We start from the raw sequence: 21,481 nt of genomic DNA on the forward strand, positions 1-21,481 counted from the left end.
AGTTTTTTTTTATTTATAAACCACTTGGGTCTTTCATACGAGTTTTTCAAAAAGACTCGTTTGAAAGGCCGGCTATAATAGGCAGGAGAACCGTATTGATATTGAAGCAAGTTATAGAAAGCTTTGGTTAGGTTAGGTTAAACTGGTAGTTCAATAAGCCACGCATAGACCAGTTTTGGTCCTTTGCGATACCTTATGGAGTTCAGTTCCTAGGTCCAAGAGAAGTAGTCACCCTTTATGGTGCCTTCGCTTTTGCTTTTACAAGCTCGTCGGTCTCGCTATCATTATATCATACCACGGGGACCTCAGATGCTTACAGCGTACAAAAGATGCTCCACTGTTTTCCTTAATTTTCATCGACACTCTCGAATTTCTTTGGAACTCAACATTAATGTCTTTAAATTGAACGGTCAAATAATACTGGAGGCATAAAAATGCTTACAAGAGTTTTTCCGAAAAAAAAAAACATTTTAATAGCATGGATCCTTAGAGGGAGATGAAAATGAGCTAGCCGATCTCCAGACGAACAGTTCGTCTGAGTCAGCTATCTACGCTCACAAAAAACTTGCTCCCTTTCCAGCATACTTGCATACGAGTCTTTTTGAAAAACTCGTATGAAAGAACATCTGGTATCGCAAAGGACTAACCAAAGCTTAGTTTGAAGCATGTTAGGTTAGGATTATTTTTTTTGTGTAAAACTTATTGTTGTCTTCTTCTCATTTCTCTTCGACCTCTTAATCACCTCGTCATCATCAATACCAGTGATAAAATTCAAAGACAAAGTAGACCTTGAACTCGTTCAGACGTCATACGCTGGACTGCGGTACAGTTGTTGAGGAAGGTTCTGCCAAGTCGTTTGAGGCTTTAGTCAAAAATAGTTCCAGTCTATTTTTTATAGCTTTCTTTCAAGATAAATAATGAGCAAAGCAAGTACTAAACGCATATTTAAATACTCTTCTAAGTACATCACATATGGATATACCTTATACTGTACATTCACGCATAAGTCCAAGGAAACGGCAGCTATCGCTCACAAACATACATACATATGCATGTGTCATAAGCTTTGTTGGGAAGTCAAGTTCCGGATGCAAATTACCACAAATATTGACGTAATGCCGCCTGATAATTGCTCGCTGGCCGGCTGCCCTGCGGCGATATCACAAATACCCACCAAAAAAAGAGCGAAGAAAAAAACGGAACAGAGCGGTCAGCAGCTGTGATTCCCTCGACTTGAAATCGTCAAATTGCGCACAGCTGCGCAAATGTAAAGTGTACGTACATATGTACATACATACAGTCCTTCTTATATGGATATGCGAGTTCACACAGTCTGGTGAGCGGTCATGAAATCTCGGCCAAAGTGGTGGTGATCGTTGCTTAGCGGCTTCTTTTACTTAGCGGACTGTCAAGCAGACTCAATCGAACTGGACGGAAGCACTTACGTACATATGTATGCGTTGATAAAAGCCTAGCTGCATTTGCATATGTATGTATGTATTGTGTGTGTATGTGCCACCAAAAGTGCAAGACATTCTTGACAGGGTCGCGTAACCACTTTGCAGACAGCTGAAGAACGCTCGGGCGGTCAGTAGTCACTCTAGCGTGATTCCTTTCAGTGTGTTTGTAATTGTAAAAGTGCGCAAATTTAAAGTCATGCGCTCAATTACAAAATTATTTACTATTGTTACGAGGGTTCTTTGATAAGTTGATGAATTTGGGATTAATTAGCCGTGTCTTTATAAATGCAACACTGCGTCTGTTAACTTCAAATTGATCTTTGACGATTGTTAAATTTTAAGCAGATTTTGTGATCTAGTTATATTTTTTAATTTAGAGTCGGTTAGTGGATTCTTGAATTTTTGAACGAAAATTGTTGAAACGAAGTTTTCTGTATTAGATTTGGTTAGGTTAAACTGGCGGGCTGTCACACCATACATAGACCTACTATACCATAGTAATGCTAATTGGAGGTTCATTTTATTTTAAGCTGAAGTATTGTATTCTTCATACAGAACGACAACCCTTTTTGCGAGCTTGAAGAGCCACTTAATATCTAATTTTGATACTTCATCTAGTCCTTTGAATTGCGAAGGTCCCTAATACCTCAGACAAGCTCTGCATTAGGCTGAACAGAAGCATAGGAGGTGCCCCAGCGCATCTTGTATGACCACTTTCCTGAATTTTTTGCATGCATCATCGATACTAATGCCCATCTGGGTCGTACTTGATGCCAGTAACTTGTAATCTGTGACTAGGGTAACAACTTTCATATAGTCTTGAATATGTGAGTAAAAAGCATTCTTCAAGGCTCTGCACAGAATATTGGTGGTTCTTAAAGTATTCCGGCTCACTCTAATCCGTTTGTTAGCCTTTTCGAAAATTTCGTTATGTAGACCGGCAGACCGGTGGGTAAAGAACATTCTTTGGGGCTCTTGCACATGATCTTTGTGATCGTGCATTTTCTTAAGTTATTCCGCCTTATCATAATCCGTCTGTCAGCCCTTACGGAAATTTCATTATGTATCATTTTTGGCGATTTACTAGTACATGTATAGTGTATTGCTTCGGCAGACATACAGATGGTCTCCTATATCTGAAATGCATTATTTTTTGGGGTCGAAAACATTATTTAGGCAAAAGAAAGTCCTGATGGCGGTTTCAATAAAATTTTATTTCCTCAGTAGAAGTTTTTTTGGATGTCGGTATCAATGGCACCGAAAAGTCAGGAATCCAGTAAAAGCGGGTCATGCTAAAAATCTTCAATAAGATGAACAGCATGATAGGTACGAAAATTTTAATTGCACAGTTTTTTTTCATTTCTCGGAATCACTAATATCGGACTATTATAGCATATAAGTTTTTATTCGGAAATTTTTTTCTTCGACAAGATATTTGGTGCAGAATATTACCTAAGAACACGCTACAATCTCCTAATACATTTTTTAGATCGAACCATACAAACTGATCGAACAGAAACAAGTCAAGTTTTTTTTTATTTGTGGACGGTATTTTTGCTTCTGTGCAATTGCAGTTAGCGTTTTTACTGTTTTTATTTGAAAAAAGAATTTTTGTTTAGAGAAAGTGTCCTAGCATTAAACACAATTGTGTTATGACTGCAGGGTTGCTTTTGAGATAGCAGCATATTATAAAGTCCTTAAATTCAGTTTTTTTTTTTTCAACATAAAAAACTAAGGACTTGGAAATAAATGCATTCTGTTACAAAGAAACATTATTAAAATTATTTTTTTCCCAAAAATAAAATATATTTTTTCAAGCCACTATAACTGCTGGAAGTACCCTCGTATTACTCGCGCTCAAATATACTCATAATTATAAAAGAAATATTTGTTTTTATTGTTGGCCACGACTTCTGCGCTGTGGTGTCACCGCCTATGTTTTTTCTTGTTGTTGTGCGAGTATATGCATATATCCAACCCCTTTTTTCCGCTTTTCTTAGAAGATTATTCGCCTCTATTTTTGCTGCGTAGCAATCGTTCTTGCTGACTGCATTTCTCAAGGAACTACAAATTTATCAAGAAACAAGCAAACACACACAAAAAATATTTTTTTCTTCAAATTTTTAAATATGCAAAATTGAGCAGCCGGAATACTTAATATTTTACATTTGGAACATCTGTGTGGTCATCAACACCTGGTCTACTTTTTTATGCGGATAAATTTCAACGCCTTTGAAAATATGTGATAAACAACAACATATATACTATATGTATGTGTGTATGTGTGCGGAAAAGTTAAACATCTTATCAAGCATTGAGGGATGTTTGATCGACCTTATATTTGTTCAGTTGCATGAGAACAAACACACACACACGTACATGTACATGTATATAGCGCTCATAAGATTGTGAAAAAGATATCAGTGTTTGAGCAGTTCACAGGATCTTCATTTAAAGAGCAGGAATTTGCTTCATGACAGCGAAGTCAATTGTTCCTGATGAGCGCTTTTACCTATAACACACATTTGTGTATGTATGTATGTTGCTAAATTGTTTCCACTTTTACCAACAATTACACATGAATTTATGTAAATTTTTTGTGTTAAAAAGAAAGTGCAGCTTGATACACTTAGACCCTCATTAGAATATTTTATCCAATTTGAGTTGTAACCTTTCATACTTTTCTACAGCGTTTATAGAGAAGGCACTCTCTAACTGCCATAATTACATAATGCCAACTCAAAGTAGAGAAGGCAATTTGTCAGCGCATATATCAGACGGGAGATCGTTAGCAAATGTCATGGTACCAAATGCTACGCCTTCAGGCGTATGAATGTTCTTACTGTGATATAAAAGGAAAAAATGCTAAACAACACATTTTTAATGCTTTCCATGTCGATTTATTGAAAATTAAATAATTATATAGCTATGATAGCTTTTTTATCGATAAAATTTTATGGAAAATTTTCACTTTTATTGTAGTTTATATCGCAAAAAGATACTCCCATTTTACCATTCAATCAGTATGTAGTTATTATCGATATTTTATCGATAAAATGTTATCGAACATTTATATTTTTCGGAAATCACCTACGTTTATAATTATGATCAGTATATTCGATTTTTATCGATAAATGTTTATCGATATAAAATAAAATATCAATATTTAAATTAAATTTTTTTCGTAGGTATGCATAGTATCATATAATATCAGATACATGCGATTGGTATACAATTAAATCAAGTTAAATAAAATGTAGCAATGTTCGATAATTTATCGTTAAAATGTTATCGAAAATTTCCATTTTTCGAAATTGTTTTCGTAAATGATATCCTCATTTTACCACTCAATTATTCTCAAACTATAATAGATATATGAAATTTTATCGATAAATTGTTATCGAAAAAAAATAAAATATCGATGCTTCAATGTTGTTCGTATTTATAGTATTTTATCAGGTGCAAACGATTTTATATCAAGTAAAATAAAATTTAGCAATGTTCGATAATGGCGCGCGGTTGTGAACTCAGCTATAATCGCGTAAGCGGTGTCTACGCCAATTAAGAAGAATGTTCGATAATTTATCGATAAAATGTTATCGAAAATTTTCATAATAGAAATTGCTTTAAAAAATAATACATATCCTCATTTGTCCACTCAATGATTCTAAGATTATAATCGATACATTAAATTTGTTATCAAAATAAAATAAAATCGAAAAATATCGATATTTAAATATTTTTCATTTGTACATATAGTATAATATCAAGAACATATGATTGGTATACGATGTTATATTAAGTAAGCAATGTAGCAATGTTGCACTATCACTAAATGTGTTTAAAAATATTTCAAGCTCTCCATTTACTTGGCACACTCCACTAAGTGAGCAACAGTTTTTCTACGACCTTTTTATTGCACACTAACACACCTACAAATGAAGAAATTTTCTTTTATAGGAGTAAAGAAACCCGCCACCTTTGCCTGCAACATTCTTCGCGTGCAACAAGTGCAGCGGATATAGCAACAAGCTCATGAAACGCTAATTAACCAGCACATTAAAGAAGTCAAAGTAACAAATTCTTTACACGCTATAAAAACAAAACTCCCCAGCAGAAAATGCTGTACGCAACCAGATACATAGAGCCGTTAGGGGGGTGTTTGTGTGTGTGTAGCTGGTGAATAAGATCGCCGGCATAAAGCGGCGACAAGATCGCGTGGCTTTCAAGAGCTATGCAAGCAGAAGTTATCAGCCAGCTGAGTATACATATATACACACATATGCATATGTATGTATGTGTGTATTAGTGCATGTAAAATGGCAGGTTTTAAGTAAGTCAGTAAGTTGGCAGCGTTGAACGGTAATTAACACCCAACCGGCGGCAAACTTTCAAAGTATTGCTTCATTTGGGCATCAGCCAGGTGTAGATATGTACATATGTATGCTTGTCTAGCTGGTGTGTATGTACATATGTATGCATGCATGTATATATGAGAGCAGGTATCTTTTATGAATAGCAAGCGGCAACTTTTCATGGCTGCACGTGTTCGCAGACGCCAAAAAGCTTAGTTAAAGAAGGTCAAGTCTTGATCTTCCAGCCGCAGACAAAGCGGCTTATGAAAGCACAGGGAAACATTTTAAGAAAGGCACAGCAAGAGCCACAGCGTATGAATGAAAAAATAACAAAATTACAATTTAAGATGATAGGCTCAGATGCAAACATACATACATACGCATATCTATGTATATTGAAGCTCGAACGCCGGTGCGAAGTTGGCCGCAAGATCCAAAGTGATTATTGTATTTCTACAGACACCAAACGTGACATATGTATATCTCTATACACATACATATGTATGTATGTCTGTAGTTATAAGTATATGTGAAGCAAAATTCGCCAGCACGATCGCTCGCACCATTCAAGTGTACAGACGTCAATCAACTCGTCACTTTGAAAGCCAAAGCACTCCTACCGGCTCTTGAGCAGCGTACGAGTGTGTGAGTGAGTCTACACAAGCAGTAGAGTTATAAGGGGTGTATTTTTAGAGGTGTTGAATTTCCTAGAGGAACAGCTGTCAAATTAGCTGTCAAAGTAAGTAAATCGTTTTGCAACTTTGGCAAAGGCTTGTACTCAAGATCAAATATGACCCGGACTAGTCCATTTAAACCGAATCGAAAAATATTTCCCAGATTGGTATGAACTTTTTATGTTCGTGGGAAGTATATAAGTACAATCTAGTCAGTTTTTTGTGTACGCCGCGAAAAATTTGTCGAGCGATTTTCATATATTGCATTTAAGGACTTATGATACGTTCCCTGAAACAGGTTTCGAAAAGAGTATAAAGTCATAGTGAGTCAAAGTTTGAACCACAAGGTCGTCTTTCGATTGTCCGATTTCCGATTCAAAAGTAAACAGAAATTGTTTTCACCAATTAGTTTAGCTTAGGTTAAAAGACCGATCCTAAAGGGGATCACACTTGGACAGTTTACAGCCGATACGTTGTGAACTCATATATATTGATCATAAAAATCCGCATAAATCAACGAAGCGCTTCGAGCCGATCACAAATTATTGAGATGGCTAACAGGTCAGTTTCGGCATGTCTCCTGGTTCATCGAAGGTATGACTGCCGAGATGTTTCAACTTCAGACTTGCAAAAGCTAGACAATGAAAGAGAAAGTTTCTGGAGCCCCCACCTTTTTCCATANCATCGAAGGTATGACTGCCGAGATGTTTCAACTTCAGACTTGCAAAAGCTAGACAATGAAAGAGAAAGTTTCTGGAGCCCCCACCTTTTTCCATACAATTTTGACAGATTGAGTCCGACTGGATTTTTAGCCTCAATACATGACAGGTATTCATGGATGATGAACTTCCTACCAATAAAGGTCTTTGCTTTAACTTTTTCCATGCTTTCTTCGAAATAAAAGTTCATAACTCTAAAAAAAGCCACCCTTTATACATACATATATATCTATATACATAGGTTTACACTGCGATCACGCCGCACAATCGCGCGCTAAATTATCAGCTTCATTGATCAAATGAAAATTGTTGCTCGACATCACATTGGCATAGTCAAATTGTTGCCGCTTCGCAGACAATCAAGCGTTTTGACTGCTGCAGATACCACAGATATCTGCTGTACATATCCACCAGTAAATGTGTAAGGTTGAGCTGCAATGAAAGCCGCTTTCGGCAGAAGGTGATCGCACAATCGATTGTGTGATCAGACGATTAATGAATCGGGAGCAAATTTTACGCTACGCTGAGCTCTATGTAAAGCAAGAGTCTTGGTATGCCATGGTAGAGAGTGGTGCAACACTCGTATGTTTTTGTATGTAGATTCCACGGTATGATATTACATCGGAGAATTCATATGGAGCGCTTGTGTTAAGCGATCGGCCGCATTTAGGTAATGTGTTCGACTGCATTGTACGAGGGATGGAAAGAAAATTACTCTATTGAAGTTAGATTCAGACGAAAGGAATGTAATTTTGTTGTTAAGAGCTCTGAAAGAGTAATTTATACTAATCAAGAGATTCGGGTGCAAGCGATCATTGAACAAAAATACAGATTGAACTCAGTTCTGAGCAACGGTGCTTAGTAAATATAATTTATTCCATAATAATAGTTAATAAATATAAGAACATATTTCGGATACACAAAGTATTTTGATCCAGTATTTTTGACTGGGTCAGGAAATGTGAGCGAATAATGTGTTAGGAAAAGAGAATCTTAATATTCCAAGCATCCGAGCAATTGAGGACTTGGGTAAGAATTAGGGTACACATAATAAGTCGATATTATTAACAATCATTCAAAAGTTCAGACATAGATGAGTGCTGAATTTGTCAGATACATTTGCTCAGAGCGCCAATACTACAAACTCTTAGCAAGATTCACCTCGCCACAACGATAGCTATCCTAACAAGCAACTTGATAAAATTGCAGGGAGGTAGATGAGTTGGAAACATCTCGACACTTTCATCTTCACTGTCCAGCTTTCGCCAGACCAAGGTTGAAGAATCCCGGTTGCCATACTTTATAAAAACTCGGCGAATTTGATGGAATTGATATTGGCTGTCTCAGTCCATTTACCTAACCCGACCAGCTTTATAATTATTGATTCAAAGTAAAACCGTCATAACCGAGTTTAATATATAAAGTGCGATGCAAGGTTATAATTTATGTACTTACAGCACTGCGGAGCTTCGGTCCAGCTACTGTAGTATAATTCTCTGAAATATGGTTTCCTCCGCCGCTACTGTTAACATTGAAAGCGTAAATGCTAATGGAAGGGTTCCTGGCTCAAAAATAAAATTATAAAAATTCTTCAAAAATCCATTAGACATTTAAAGAAGTCTTCAAACTAGTACCACACCTCTCCAAAACTCTCTTTAGTTCTTCAAGAGAGCGCAGAGAAATATATTACTTTTTTAATAAATGTTGGACGACTTCAGATTTCTAAACCATCTGTTATTATCGATGATATAATACAGGCAGTGAGCTTTATCAAACTACATTTGATATCCTAACTTTGTCACCCACCCTCGTAAGCATATATGTTTGTTATACGACTGCACTGAAGCAAAACGATTACATGCTCTTTTTCGGATGGATTTATCGCTGACATGCGGCCAAGCCAATCGTTCGTCCGCTCGTTGTGACGTCTATCAGTGCTTTGTGCTTTGGTGCATTCATACCTTTTTAGCTCCCACTTTACGCTTGATAGCTTTTATATTGGGAGCAGGCACCTAGCACACATACACACACCGGCGTACTTACAGAGCGAGCGGGCGATCGATTTCGGTACGGTGTTCAGTGGCGCACACACGCAGTACTTGTTGGGGTCTTTGGCGGCACACAGCTGTGCAAATATCGCCGGTTTCCCAGCGAGTCAGTCAGTCATCCAGTCGCTTGGCTTGATAGCGACTACCAACCCACTACTCATTACATTCTGTGAATTTCACTCAACGTCATATCAGAGCACTCCACCCGAACGCAACGTGAATTTCAATAGCAATCAACGGCGTCAGTCGCCTTTGTATATTTAGTCAACTTCAACAGCTTCGACACTGGTGCGATCGACAAGATCGTTGGAGATCGTTGTGGCGGCAGGCAAAGTCGTGACCCACGATCGTTGAACCTTTTTATGTGGTGAGCTTTTTCGTACGGACTTCCGCAGCTGCGAAGCTGTCTTTCTATTCTCTTTATTCGTGTATTTGTCGCACGAATTGCGGTTTTCGATATCCACCGTCCAAATACTGAACGAACGGTTGGCCGACGTCGACGGTGGCACTGTCGATGTTAAATTGGCTGTCGTATTGACGTTCCATGGCTCCCACTAAACTTGAGGTTGTACGAAAGCGTTCTTTACCTCGACGCAGACAGTACCCACTTGAAAGTACAAACATACATATACAACTGTCCGCCTGGCTTGATGAGTTTGATGGCTTCGTCTTAAATTACAACGTTGTTGACCCGCAGCTGTACTACTTATGTATTTGCTATTGTTGTGGCTGTAGTCGGTCGGCATTTAAATACGTAAACGTAATAAAACTGACATCACGAATTACAATTTGAGTGGAGTTTTGTCGACACGCAATCCCCCGCTTTTACTTGTGAAGTTCTGCTGTTCTTCGTGTGGGTGTGTGCCAGTGTTGGTATTCGCCTGCGGGAAATTTTTGTTATGCCTTATTCTTATTCTTCGAGGGTGCTGGTTTTCACAATAACTTTTCAGGTGTGGGTGATGTTTGTAGAGACTTCCCAAGTAGCATTGAAGAATGAGGAAGACCGAGAAATCGGTAGTTTCATATATATTTGGAATGGTCGGGGTGGTCTTTGGGCAGTATAAAAGATGTAAAGAAGGGCATGCCATATTTTAATAGTTTCAGACGGTGTCGAGTTGTCTGTCTTCTTTGGGACTCGTTCCGATTACATCGGAATGAATTTGAACGTGTGGTTTCCTGTAATGAAAAATGGTCAATATAGTCGTGTTTTATTTGTCGGGTAACATGGACTTTCAACAAAAATAGGGGGGAAGTTCGACTGAACATCGAACAAAGCCGTTGAAAGTTAAACTTTCAGCTCGGCAGCTTAATATTTCTTTGTATCAGTAGCGATAGAATTTTTCAATAAATCTATACAAGTTTTTATTTTGTCTTCAACGCAAAGGACTCGACGTGGCTTCCGAGATGGATTGTTTCAGTTGAATGTTTGTTCATTTTCGGCTCATTTTTAGCGCCATTCGCTCGATTTTTGGGCTGTTTCGTCATTATATTCATAAATTCACGTCTCTTTTAGCAACACGGAGTAATTAAACCACCGTTTTTTTAACTTTAACTTTTTTAATGTTATCGTCATTAATAGAGGTGGATGGACGACTCGCAAGAGAGGAGAGTTTTCGATGACTTCGCGACCTTCACTAAAGTTTAAACCCTTATACTTATATATAGAAACATCTGGTATAGTAACGGTTAAGACTTGCCACATTAATGTACTCGCGCTGATTTGAATTATATCTATTTAAATTATTTTGACTCTCGCAGGCAAACAGTAGATAGAGACCTACAAAAAAAAAAACCTACGGTAATCAGCGTGCAGCGGTCAACGCCATCGACCCCTCAACCATCATGAATTTTATTCACCTTTCCACTAACTTACACATCTACATATAAATGTCTAGGCATATCTTGTACTGCCGTGACGATCGGTGAAATTTCGCCATATCATCGTCGTCATCATCGTCATTTCCACTAGCCCGCCCCCACACGACTACCGCAAACCCTTCATTTCTTGCGTTGCCTTCCTTCGGCGGCGCTGCCTATAATTATTATGTCTTACATTCACCTCAACTTAGAAAATCACATACCGAAACAACAATGCGCAGCAAGTGAGCCGAGTTGAATGAGCAGTTGACTGGCCAAGTGAGTGATGGCTTGACTTCTAGACCAATGTTGACCTGCCTGGCTGAATAGATGGCGGTATGTAGGTATGTTGGTAAGCTTGGTTGTTGCGCCAGCATATTTTCTCACCATTTAAATGGTTTTGTTCCTGCGTTTGCCAGCTGAAGCGACAAGCCCTTCACGCTGACTTTATGCTTGAAGACATGGGAACGCACCGATTTTACAGCAAACTTAGACGCACACATGCACACATACACTTATTAGTGTTAAGACAGTTGTGACGCCCTGTTGATTGTGCTGTGGGGTCAACTAAGGGCATTGTGATCTTTTGTGAATTTCGATGCGTGGTGATCACCATAGGTGGGTTATATACATACGTGACTACTACTAGGTGGATAATATGTTTGGCACTTGGACACGGTTTTACTAAAACAAAGCCATTACCATACAGAAATAGAAAAAGTTTCCATACAAGGCCTTGATATTGATCATTCAGTTTACATGGAAATTAAATCAGACGACCAATCATCCATAACACTTTTCATTCCAACAACTCAAGCCCCATCTTATCGGTTAAATTATGAACTAACGGTAGGCTTACGTTATTAATTTTCTATTTATGGAGAGTTACAAGTATTTGTTCATTCAAAGAGCGCCAACTTTTAAGCCAACTGCTGAAGTTCCTGTTATGAATCCGCATACCAAATTTATGAATTCCACACACTACGGTTAGTTCCATTAAAAACTTAATGCCAATCGATGCAGAAGTGACAAATGGCAGTAAAATATATTTATTATCTTGTGCTCAGTCATACTTAAAACACTTCAGAACAAGAAATATTTTATGGACCGTAAAACGCAATTAGCGATTAAATATTAACTACACCGGCACTAAATGATTTAAATGATATATTTATTGGAATTAAATGCATATTGACATACAATTTATTTTTATTGACGTTTCTATATACACATACACACATACAAATATGCATTCATACTTACATACATTCATGTTTAGTATATGGTATGTATGCATAAACACCCTGGGCGATAAATGCAGAATGAAGTGAGCTCGCACCGAGATCGATATGGAGCTATAAAAATAAACGGATTTGCATATTTGTTATCTAAGTATGCATTTTATGATTATAAGTTAAGGGGTTATATTCACGTGCAAGTCACAAATATGCGTTTATGTGATTTTTATTGAAGAGACATTTTATTTAATAAAAATATATAAAAAATTTATATGTATTTACAGAATTCATTGTCAGTAATCGTGAAAATTTGTTACCAAAAGAAAGAGCGGTTCGACCGACACATCATTTAGACATATATTCGTGCTTTGTGTTGTCCATAAACTTCTAAAAGATGGATCACCTGATACTCAAAATCCGCAGAGCGTTTTGAGCTCGTCCTAAATTTATTTATTAATCGCTTTAATGTTAATATCAGCCACTTCGCTGGGTCGCCAAAGATGGGTCTACCGAGATATTTCAAACTCTCTCTGACCAAAGCCGGTCAGTAGAGGAGAAAATGATGAGATGATTCCTGCTAGCCTTCCCCCATACAGTTTTGACAAAGAGCGTCCGATATAATATTTCGCCACTACGCGTGTAGTGTCCTAATGGACAGTGTCCATACATGTAATTGCGGCGAAATTAGCTTTGCTAAGAGCCAGCAGTTCGGAAGACCAATTGCAGTTGATTCTGAGCCATAAGGATCTTGCAGTCGCACAAATTCTGCTGCTCTGGCGTGATTATAATCCATGGTTGCCAGTGCTTGTTAAGCTCCCTGAAGGTCCAAAGGGCCGGTGCCACAATTCAAGCACACATCTGAAAACCGACTAAATCCCAATCAAATAAAATTGGGGAAAGGGTATCCTTCTTATCAAGCTCATCGGTTTTATTACCAATAAGGTCATGCACTCCTTGACTAGTTTTGAGCGCATAGTCAGCGAGATCAAAGCCACTATAGCATCTGCTTCCAATATTCGATCGACATAAGCGCCCAGCAGAGTCGGTTATTAATGCAAAATATAGTGTACTTGTATAATGCGAATCCTTAGTGACGAAGTACAGTGCGCACCGAAGACGTTATTGTGTACATGTTCGGTGAATGAGCTCAGAACGTTTTAGTGATGAAACTAATGAGTACGTTAATAAATAGTCTTCAAAATTCACTGCTTGGTGTTCTCAATGGGCAAAAGGAATCATTGGTCCATATTTCGTATAAAATTTAAGCTAACCATAATATTAAACTCAACGGTTTTTAGAAGGAAATTTTTGTAGAGCGAATACCTTTGGGTCTTTGGTCTAAGACATGCCTTCCCGCTGCACTATTTTTTGTAGGGTTATGTGAAGTCGCTGGTCTACGCAGATAAGTCCGAGTCGACTGACGCCTAAGAAGAGATTATTAATTATAACATAATGACAAAACTTTATCTTTATAATAAAGCTAAATTTTTGGCCATAACATTAAGTTATATGCGTTTTATTCGTTCTTGAAAACAACATGTCTAAAAAAACACTCTTTAAGATTATATGATATAGACACTTATTTCCTTTTTATTGCTATATGAAACATATGCATATCTTCATAAGGATTAGCTTTACTATATATGTACCACCATGGTCAAAGATTCTTTAATGAAAGGTTTTTTTATAAATCGTAGAGCTTACAATTCTTATCTAGTAGTGAAATAAATTGGTCTGTGTCAGTATAGCTATCCAAAATCCATACACCAACTACGCCTCCGACATCATTAGGTGACGATTTACTAGTCTAGGGTTCAATAAATCTGGGCTTAATTTTATTCCGTACATAATATAACCTCAAACTATAGCACTTGCAAGCTATGAGTCAGAGAACATTTATAGCATGCCTCGTTGATGGGGGAGTTAAACGATTGATCGCGAAATCTCGCCAACTGTCGTAAGTCATAAATCATTCGACCGCAATATGAGCACTTATGCCTCAGAGATATATAATCTCCATTCAACTGTAAACAAATGTAGATCACGCGAGCGAGTGTGCGCTCATAAACCGGTACCGGCGTTGCGCTATTTATGCACCAAGTGCACGAGCGCATGCATACGAGTGTGCCTACGGTGCGGGTGATGAATATGTAAACGCGCGCAATTTACCGTTTGGTTGCTGCCACCGCCATCTTTTTAATGCCAAGGTGAGGTGCGCACAGCTGAGATTGAGACTGCGTCTGAGACGGCTGCTCAGCTGAGTTTGGTGCTTGACATGCGGCAAGGTAATCGATCATGACGATCGTCGATTAAGTGATACAGAAACAATAGCAATGTTCGCGAATAACTACAACAACTGCAAAAATTGTGAATAAAATGCGAAAATCACTGAAAATTGTGCTGAGCCTGCGCACCGATGGCGTCACTGGTGAGGTGCAGCGATTTGTAATCGAAATAAAATTAAATTTGAATACAACGCGGGCTAATGAAGCGCGAATGTGAACGTACAAGCAAAAAAATTATACAAGCACGTAAAAAAAACGAAGCAAAAACGAAACTATAATAGACAAAATCAAAGATTGAACAAGCAGTTAGCCAAGCAGTCAGCTGGTGATTAATCAATCAGCACTTGAACGCGTTTGTATTCACCGTAATAATAATGCGTTGCCATCAAGGCATAAATAAATAATATTGCTGGAGTTTGTGATGTTTGGGGTTTCGGGATTTGAAAATTTAAGTTTCGGGATCCCGAAATATGTATTTGAATCAGTTTCAGTAAAAATGCGTTGCCATTCACGTATTACATAAAAAACAATAGATATATTCTGTGTTGTATGGGATTTCGGGATTTCAAAATTTAATTTTCGAGATCCCGAAATATGTATTTGAATTAATTTCACTAAAAACACGTTGCCATTTAATTAATTAAAAAAACAGTACATTTTATGTTGTACGAGATTTCGGGATTTGCAAAATTTAATATTCGGGATCCAGAAAGAATTGAATTAGTTTAGGAAAAACTACGTTGCCATTCAATTATTGAAAAACAGTACATTTTGTGTGGCACGGGATTTAAAAAATTTAATATTCGGGATCCCGAAACTAATTCAACTGTAGTAGGAACAAGTAGGTATTAAATCAAAATACAGTGATTTTTGTGTATTTCGGAATTTCGATATTGAAAATTTAATTTTAGGGATCCCGAAATATTCGATATTATTTAAAATGGCAATAATTATGAAATAACAAAGTATATTTTGAAGTTCATGATTTTTATTTGTATTTAATTTTCCGAATTTGAAAATATTTGATTTAGTTCTGAAAAGGGTACATACATATGTATGTATGTAGGTGCACTTTGCTTGAAAATCCCGAAATGCAAATCCTGAAGTTGAGTCCCGCAATAACGGGATCCCGTAACTAAACTCTTAACATCCTCAAAACAATCGAACACAAATTCCGAATGTTGAGTCCCGAAATTTCGGGATCCCTGTACTAAACTTAGCTTATCTGCATACGTACATACATATTTATGAGTGTAACCCTATCTCCCGCAAAGAAACTGCAATTTGCCTGTACAAAGGTACACACATCATTTACATATGCCTGTATCACATGTACATATGTATGTATGTATGTATATACACCCGAAGTATGCAAATATATGCAACAAATATGCATAAACAGAAATAAAATTGCGCCAAGCGTGCAGTGGGAGTTGACCGTGATCGCTTGTCTGCGGTGGCTTATGGGTGCGTTAGTGGCAGGGCCAGCCGCCGAATGCAACGAATCACCGGCGCGTGTTGTTGCTCTTGCTGTTGCTGTTGTATAAGAACAGGCTATTGCTGGCGCGATCACTTAAGAATTTCACTCGTTTCTTTTTATTAGCACCTAAGCACACCTGCAACACGCAACAGCGTAGTGGCAGCGTAACCGGTCATCAGCCGCTCACCGCATGCTTGGCATTGCAACCATTGTTGTTGTGGTTATTGTTGCTATTAATGCTATTTTTATTGGAAACTTGCAACTCACAAGTCGTCCACGTGTGGTATAATATGAAAGTTGGTTGTTGTTGCGGCGACATGTGGTTGTTGTTGCTGCTGCTTGTAATTGAAGTCAAATGAGCGCGCCAACATTCGCTTGGCACTTGTGTACACACCGTATATATTTATTCTACACTTCACAGCTGCACGATGCACTTAAGCGCTCAAGTTGCTCTTGTTGTTGCATTTACGGCCACGGCATTTTATTGCTTCGACATCATTGTTTTCGGCCAAGTGTTTCATATGTTATTGCTGCCGTGATTGGCGCGCTTCTTCCTTAAATGGGCTGCCGCTGTCGTTGGTGGCGACTGCGACGTCAGTAACGGCATTGGCGTCGCCATTGCATACTTATGGACGCACCAAAAATGGCGCTGAACTGGAATTTGCTTTTAAGTCGCGCTGGTATGCGGTCCAGTGATTGCCGATCACAGATCAATTGAACATCTGGTGCGTGATTTTTAACGAACGGTGAATATGATATGGACTAGTATGCGTGCATATATGTAAATATTACACAGTTAACACTGGCTATTATATTATTTTAGATTATAATAATAACAGTTTAGAGAAAGTAGAGTAGTGATAACCCTATTTGTAACTGCTCTGGATTAAGACCATCTGGGAAAGCATTTACATACGGGTGTATCATAAAATAAAAGGGTTAATCCGCATATTTACACCATGTATGATATTTAGACAGTTGCCAACCTTACGTAAAATATATTTCTTGTATAATTAATTTCAAAATCGATACAATTTTATAGCATAAATATTAGTATAAACTTATTTTTTTCACCATATGAATTACATCTATTTAATATAAACAAATTTACATGTATTGAAAACTATATTCGTGCTCAATAGCATCATTCCAAGTATTGCCAATTTGAAGCTTCGGCTATGCAGCGGAATGAATCAAGCTTATTTTGTTGTGAATGGTTTATCAGTGAAGGTATCATCAGAACAAAAAGGCAAGTCGTAGGCTATAAGAAGAGGAGGCGAAACTTTTCAGCCCCCGTTTCCCATACATTCTTTAATTGGCCTTGCAGCGTGAAGCTGAGCGTTATTATGGGGGAAAAGTATTGCCTTGTGCCTAGTCGTCAATTTGAATATCGCTCGTTGCAAATTTGATGAGTTTTTGGCAACGTTCCCTATTAGTAATGTTTTCAACTGGTTTTAGAAACTTAAAATAGAGAATGCTCCTCTGATGCTACCAATACAGGTGGTTTGCCAAGTTTTGCATATGACTTTTCGATTTAGAGTTGTCGTAATGAATCTATTTTTCATTACCAGCCGCAATACGAAGAGTAAAGCTTGCTGCTCCCCATTTCCAAACTCTTATTTTCAACGTCTCCCGAAATATACTTTATCTAACAAGCCAAAATCTCCAGTTTTGAATGCATGAAGCATCTTTTGGATATCCACAGTATGATACACAAGAGGAGATATTGACAGTGAGGTCGCAGAATCTGTTAAAATTCGTGTCAAACACAGGCATCCTAAACGATGACTACTCCTCTTGGACTTATCAATTGAACACCATCTGGTATCGCAAAGGGCCAAACTGTTCTATGCGTGGCTTATTGGCCTACCAAATTATCCTAATCTAACCTAACCTGATTAACATTCCTCCAAAGAAAATAATCTAGAGGCGTTAAATCGCATGATCATCTTGGCGGCCATTTGATTGCGTTTTTTCTTGAAATTAAAGAGTCGCAAAACTTTGTACGTATGTAACCATGTTTAGGATTGAAGCATGATGCGGGCCACAGTCTCACTGGAAGTAGAGATCGTCATTGTCAATTTCATCAAATTGCGTGGAAAAAGTCGGTCAACATTATATTATAATGCTTGATGTTGATGGTTACAGTATTTTCTGTCCTATTTCAAAGAAAATAAGGCCCGATGATACAGTCTTACCAGAATCTGCATCAAGCAAACGTTTTTGGGACTGCAATTAGGCTTCTTGAACCACATGATGATTTTACTCAATCCAATAGTGACAATTTTGTTTGTGACAAAGTCATTAAGCCAGAAATGCTGCTCATTTGAGAAGATAATTTTTCGATGAACGTTTTTTCCACAATTTTTTGAGAACATGAATTTGGCTAATAATCTTGTACAATTTCCAAGCGCTGTACCAAAATAAAACGTGTCATGATGAAATGCCAAATCTTACTGAATATACTGACAAAATTTGACACAAAACTGTAAACGAACATGGCACTCACGAGCTGTTAAATTACCCCATGCTTATTGATAGACACGGTAGCTTCTGGTTAGCCGAATTTAACATTTTCTATTGTTCTAACTACTTATGAAAGAAAAGATCCGTTTTAATAATTTGTTGAAATTTAATACAAATACATATTTACACTAATACATACACATATTAAACACTATTAATTGTAAATGAATGCAAACTCGTGAAACTCACAAGATTGGAGCGTTATCGGCTAATTTGTACCACACTCCGCGTGCCCAAACAGATTGTACGCTGTAAGGGGGGGGGGGGGAAATGGGAATAAATAAACAAATCTGATAAAATATGGCAATACTTACTTTCTCCAGAGCGACAAATATGGGCTTCCAAAGCGCAACTATTCGAAAAGGTGCGTCTGACACCGTTATATTCAGCACATATGGGCCTATAAATCTCTATGCAGGCGTCAACACACATTTCCTGACACTCTTCTTTGGTGACTTCTCGCAACTCTGTCGAAGACGAAATCATTAAATATAACTAAGTTACAATTTACAGATTATTTAGTTACAACGGTACTTTAGAAATCGTTCTAACCTTCTCGTTTACTATTTAGACGCTGACAATTTTCATTTTTCAAATGACAGCCATTTCTCCACACAAAACATTTGCTGCCATCCGTGGACCAGACGACTTCTTCAACATCTGCACATCTGTATGCTATCGGACAGGGTCTCTCGGATGCGGCGGCTAAAATACAACTGACCAACAATAGCGTCAGTCCACAACTAAGGAGAAATTGTTCGAAGCCACGTTTGCACATTTTTAAGGAAAATTATTATTATTTTTTTTTCAAATTCTATTTTCTTTATTAACTTTTAGGTAAGTCTGCTCTAGCCGGCTAGCGTTCTGTTTCTGCTGTGCATTTTAGTTTTCGTTGAGACTGTTATAATTGGTTTTCATCATTCGCAATTATCTGTATTTAAAATTTATTATTGTACTATTTTTATATATGTATATGTGCACTTGTAGTTATATGGGAAAACCAAAGCACAGACGTGCCGGCGAAATTTAAAAAATCACCGGCACAATAAGCATTTTTTTTTATTAATTAAAAGTATTTGTTGCAATCGAATAACAATAAATATATACAATGTGTAGATACAACTGTATTATTTGTATTTAACAGAGGTTCATAATCATATAAATGTACACACAATACTCTGATGAATATGTACTCGTATAGAAGTTTCTACAGTAGGCCCTCAGAAAAATTAACTGATCAAAAGATAGAAATTTAGATAGTTTCCTTGAGGTTAGCCACGTAGTGTGATAATCTGAAAAAATTTTAATTTTTGAGAATTAAAAANAAAAAAAAAAAAAAAAAAAAAACGAATACATCGATCGTTTTTAAATTTTCGGATTTTATTTTTATAGGGTGATCTATTTCGAGGTTCTATACATTTTTAAAGAAAAAACACAGAGACTTTAAATTTGGTGGGGAATATTTATTATCATTCGAAAAAACATTCTTTGGAATTTATTTTTTGAAGATTATCTAAACCTCAAATGGCCTATCCGTTGAGTTTTATTTTCCATGACTCGTTCGAGTTTTTGGATTGGTAACTGGACACACGTGATGTTTTGCTCCAAGGTCTGAATCGAAGCGGAATTGTCTGCTTTAGACTTTACATATCTTTACTCCCCACAGGAAAAAGTCTAACCGACCCAAAGCATGAAATTGTCTGCTCAGTGAAGTGTTCTCTCAATAAATCTATTTATTGTTGCGTAACCGTCACGCTCTCAACGGCATAATTTTTGAATAAATATGGACCGATGATTCCACCGACCACCAAACCGCACTAAATCCTTGTTTTTTTTTTTAGGATGAATGAACGGCTTGTTTATATAGCCGTTGAGCCAGAAATGGGCTTCATTGCTGAAGAAATTTGGCTCAAAAAAGTCGGATGTCCTGGAAATTTTCAAGAGCGCATAGAGCGAAGCAATATCGCTTGGAAAGTTAAGCGGCTTTAGTTCTTGAAAAAGCTGTATTGTGTACGCTTTCAATTTAATTCAAAACATAAAATACACAAAGTCGTTGCATACGTCAGTTCGAGTTTCTGCGAACCACTCCGAATCGACTCTCCATGGTCTTAATGTACTTGATCTATTTGGTCAAATATTATCCAATAATGAATGCCTGGTCTCAAGATGGGCGAAGGTTTTGCGAATAGTACGCTCAGTAGGCCGATTATGTTGATAAAAGTTGAGCGAAGCGCGCGAAACATATTCTTTACAGAACGTGAATTTTCGTGTTAAAGTTTAACGATTTATAAACTTTGTTTAGGCGTCATCATCTTTCCACGATGAAATGCCAAACAATACTGAACAACAATACCATGGCAGCTTGACACAACTCACGGTTGAACTGTCTGCATCGCTCGTTGCTTTCGAAGATATGAGCGTTATTGTAAGAATTTTTGGACTCAGTATAATCGCCTGAAATTTAAATGCGTTTTTTCCAAATCTTTTTTCAGAGTCGGTGAAGAAAACTTCTTCGAAAGATATAGACTGATCGACTTGAGATTTTCTGACGACTCAAATATATTTGTCAAGTACGGATTGAAGCAATATCATTTTTGATAAAAATTCTATTCTAAAGTGTAAAATAACTTTATTTATTTTAGTGAACAGCATTTGGTCAAAAACCAATATTTTGACTAGTTCTTGCTTTGGTTCTTGGATTGGATATAGTTTGAACCAAGAACTGTTCGTCCTGGAGATCGTCTTCGGGATAAGGGAAATCCAAAAATTTTTCCAATCACCGGTAATTAAACTACTTAAAATTCTGTAAATGCATCTAATTTTATTTATTTCATAAATG

At 37.3% G+C, this 21,481-nt stretch overlaps 1 protein-coding gene across 1 annotated transcript; it reads right to left on the reverse strand.

Annotated features, from left to right (window-relative positions):
* Positions 1-18,734: 18,734 nt before the first annotated feature.
* LOC108967290 lies at positions 18,735-19,528 on the reverse strand. Its single transcript, XM_018930600.1, has 3 exons — positions 19,195-19,528; positions 18,957-19,109; positions 18,735-18,891 (listed from the first exon to the last, which is right to left on the reverse strand). The coding sequence occupies exons 1-3, from the start codon at positions 19,418-19,420 to the stop codon at positions 18,851-18,853; spliced, it is 420 nt and encodes a 139-aa protein (XP_018786145.1). The 5' UTR covers positions 19,421-19,528; the 3' UTR covers positions 18,735-18,850.
* Positions 19,529-21,481: the final 1,953 nt, after the last annotated feature.

Source organism: Bactrocera latifrons, unplaced genomic scaffold (assembly GCF_001853355.1).
Source record: "Bactrocera latifrons isolate USDA-ARS-PBARC rearing strain unplaced genomic scaffold, ASM185335v1 scaffold_100, whole genome shotgun sequence".
Lineage (NCBI taxonomy): Eukaryota > Metazoa > Arthropoda > Insecta > Diptera > Tephritidae > Bactrocera > Bactrocera latifrons.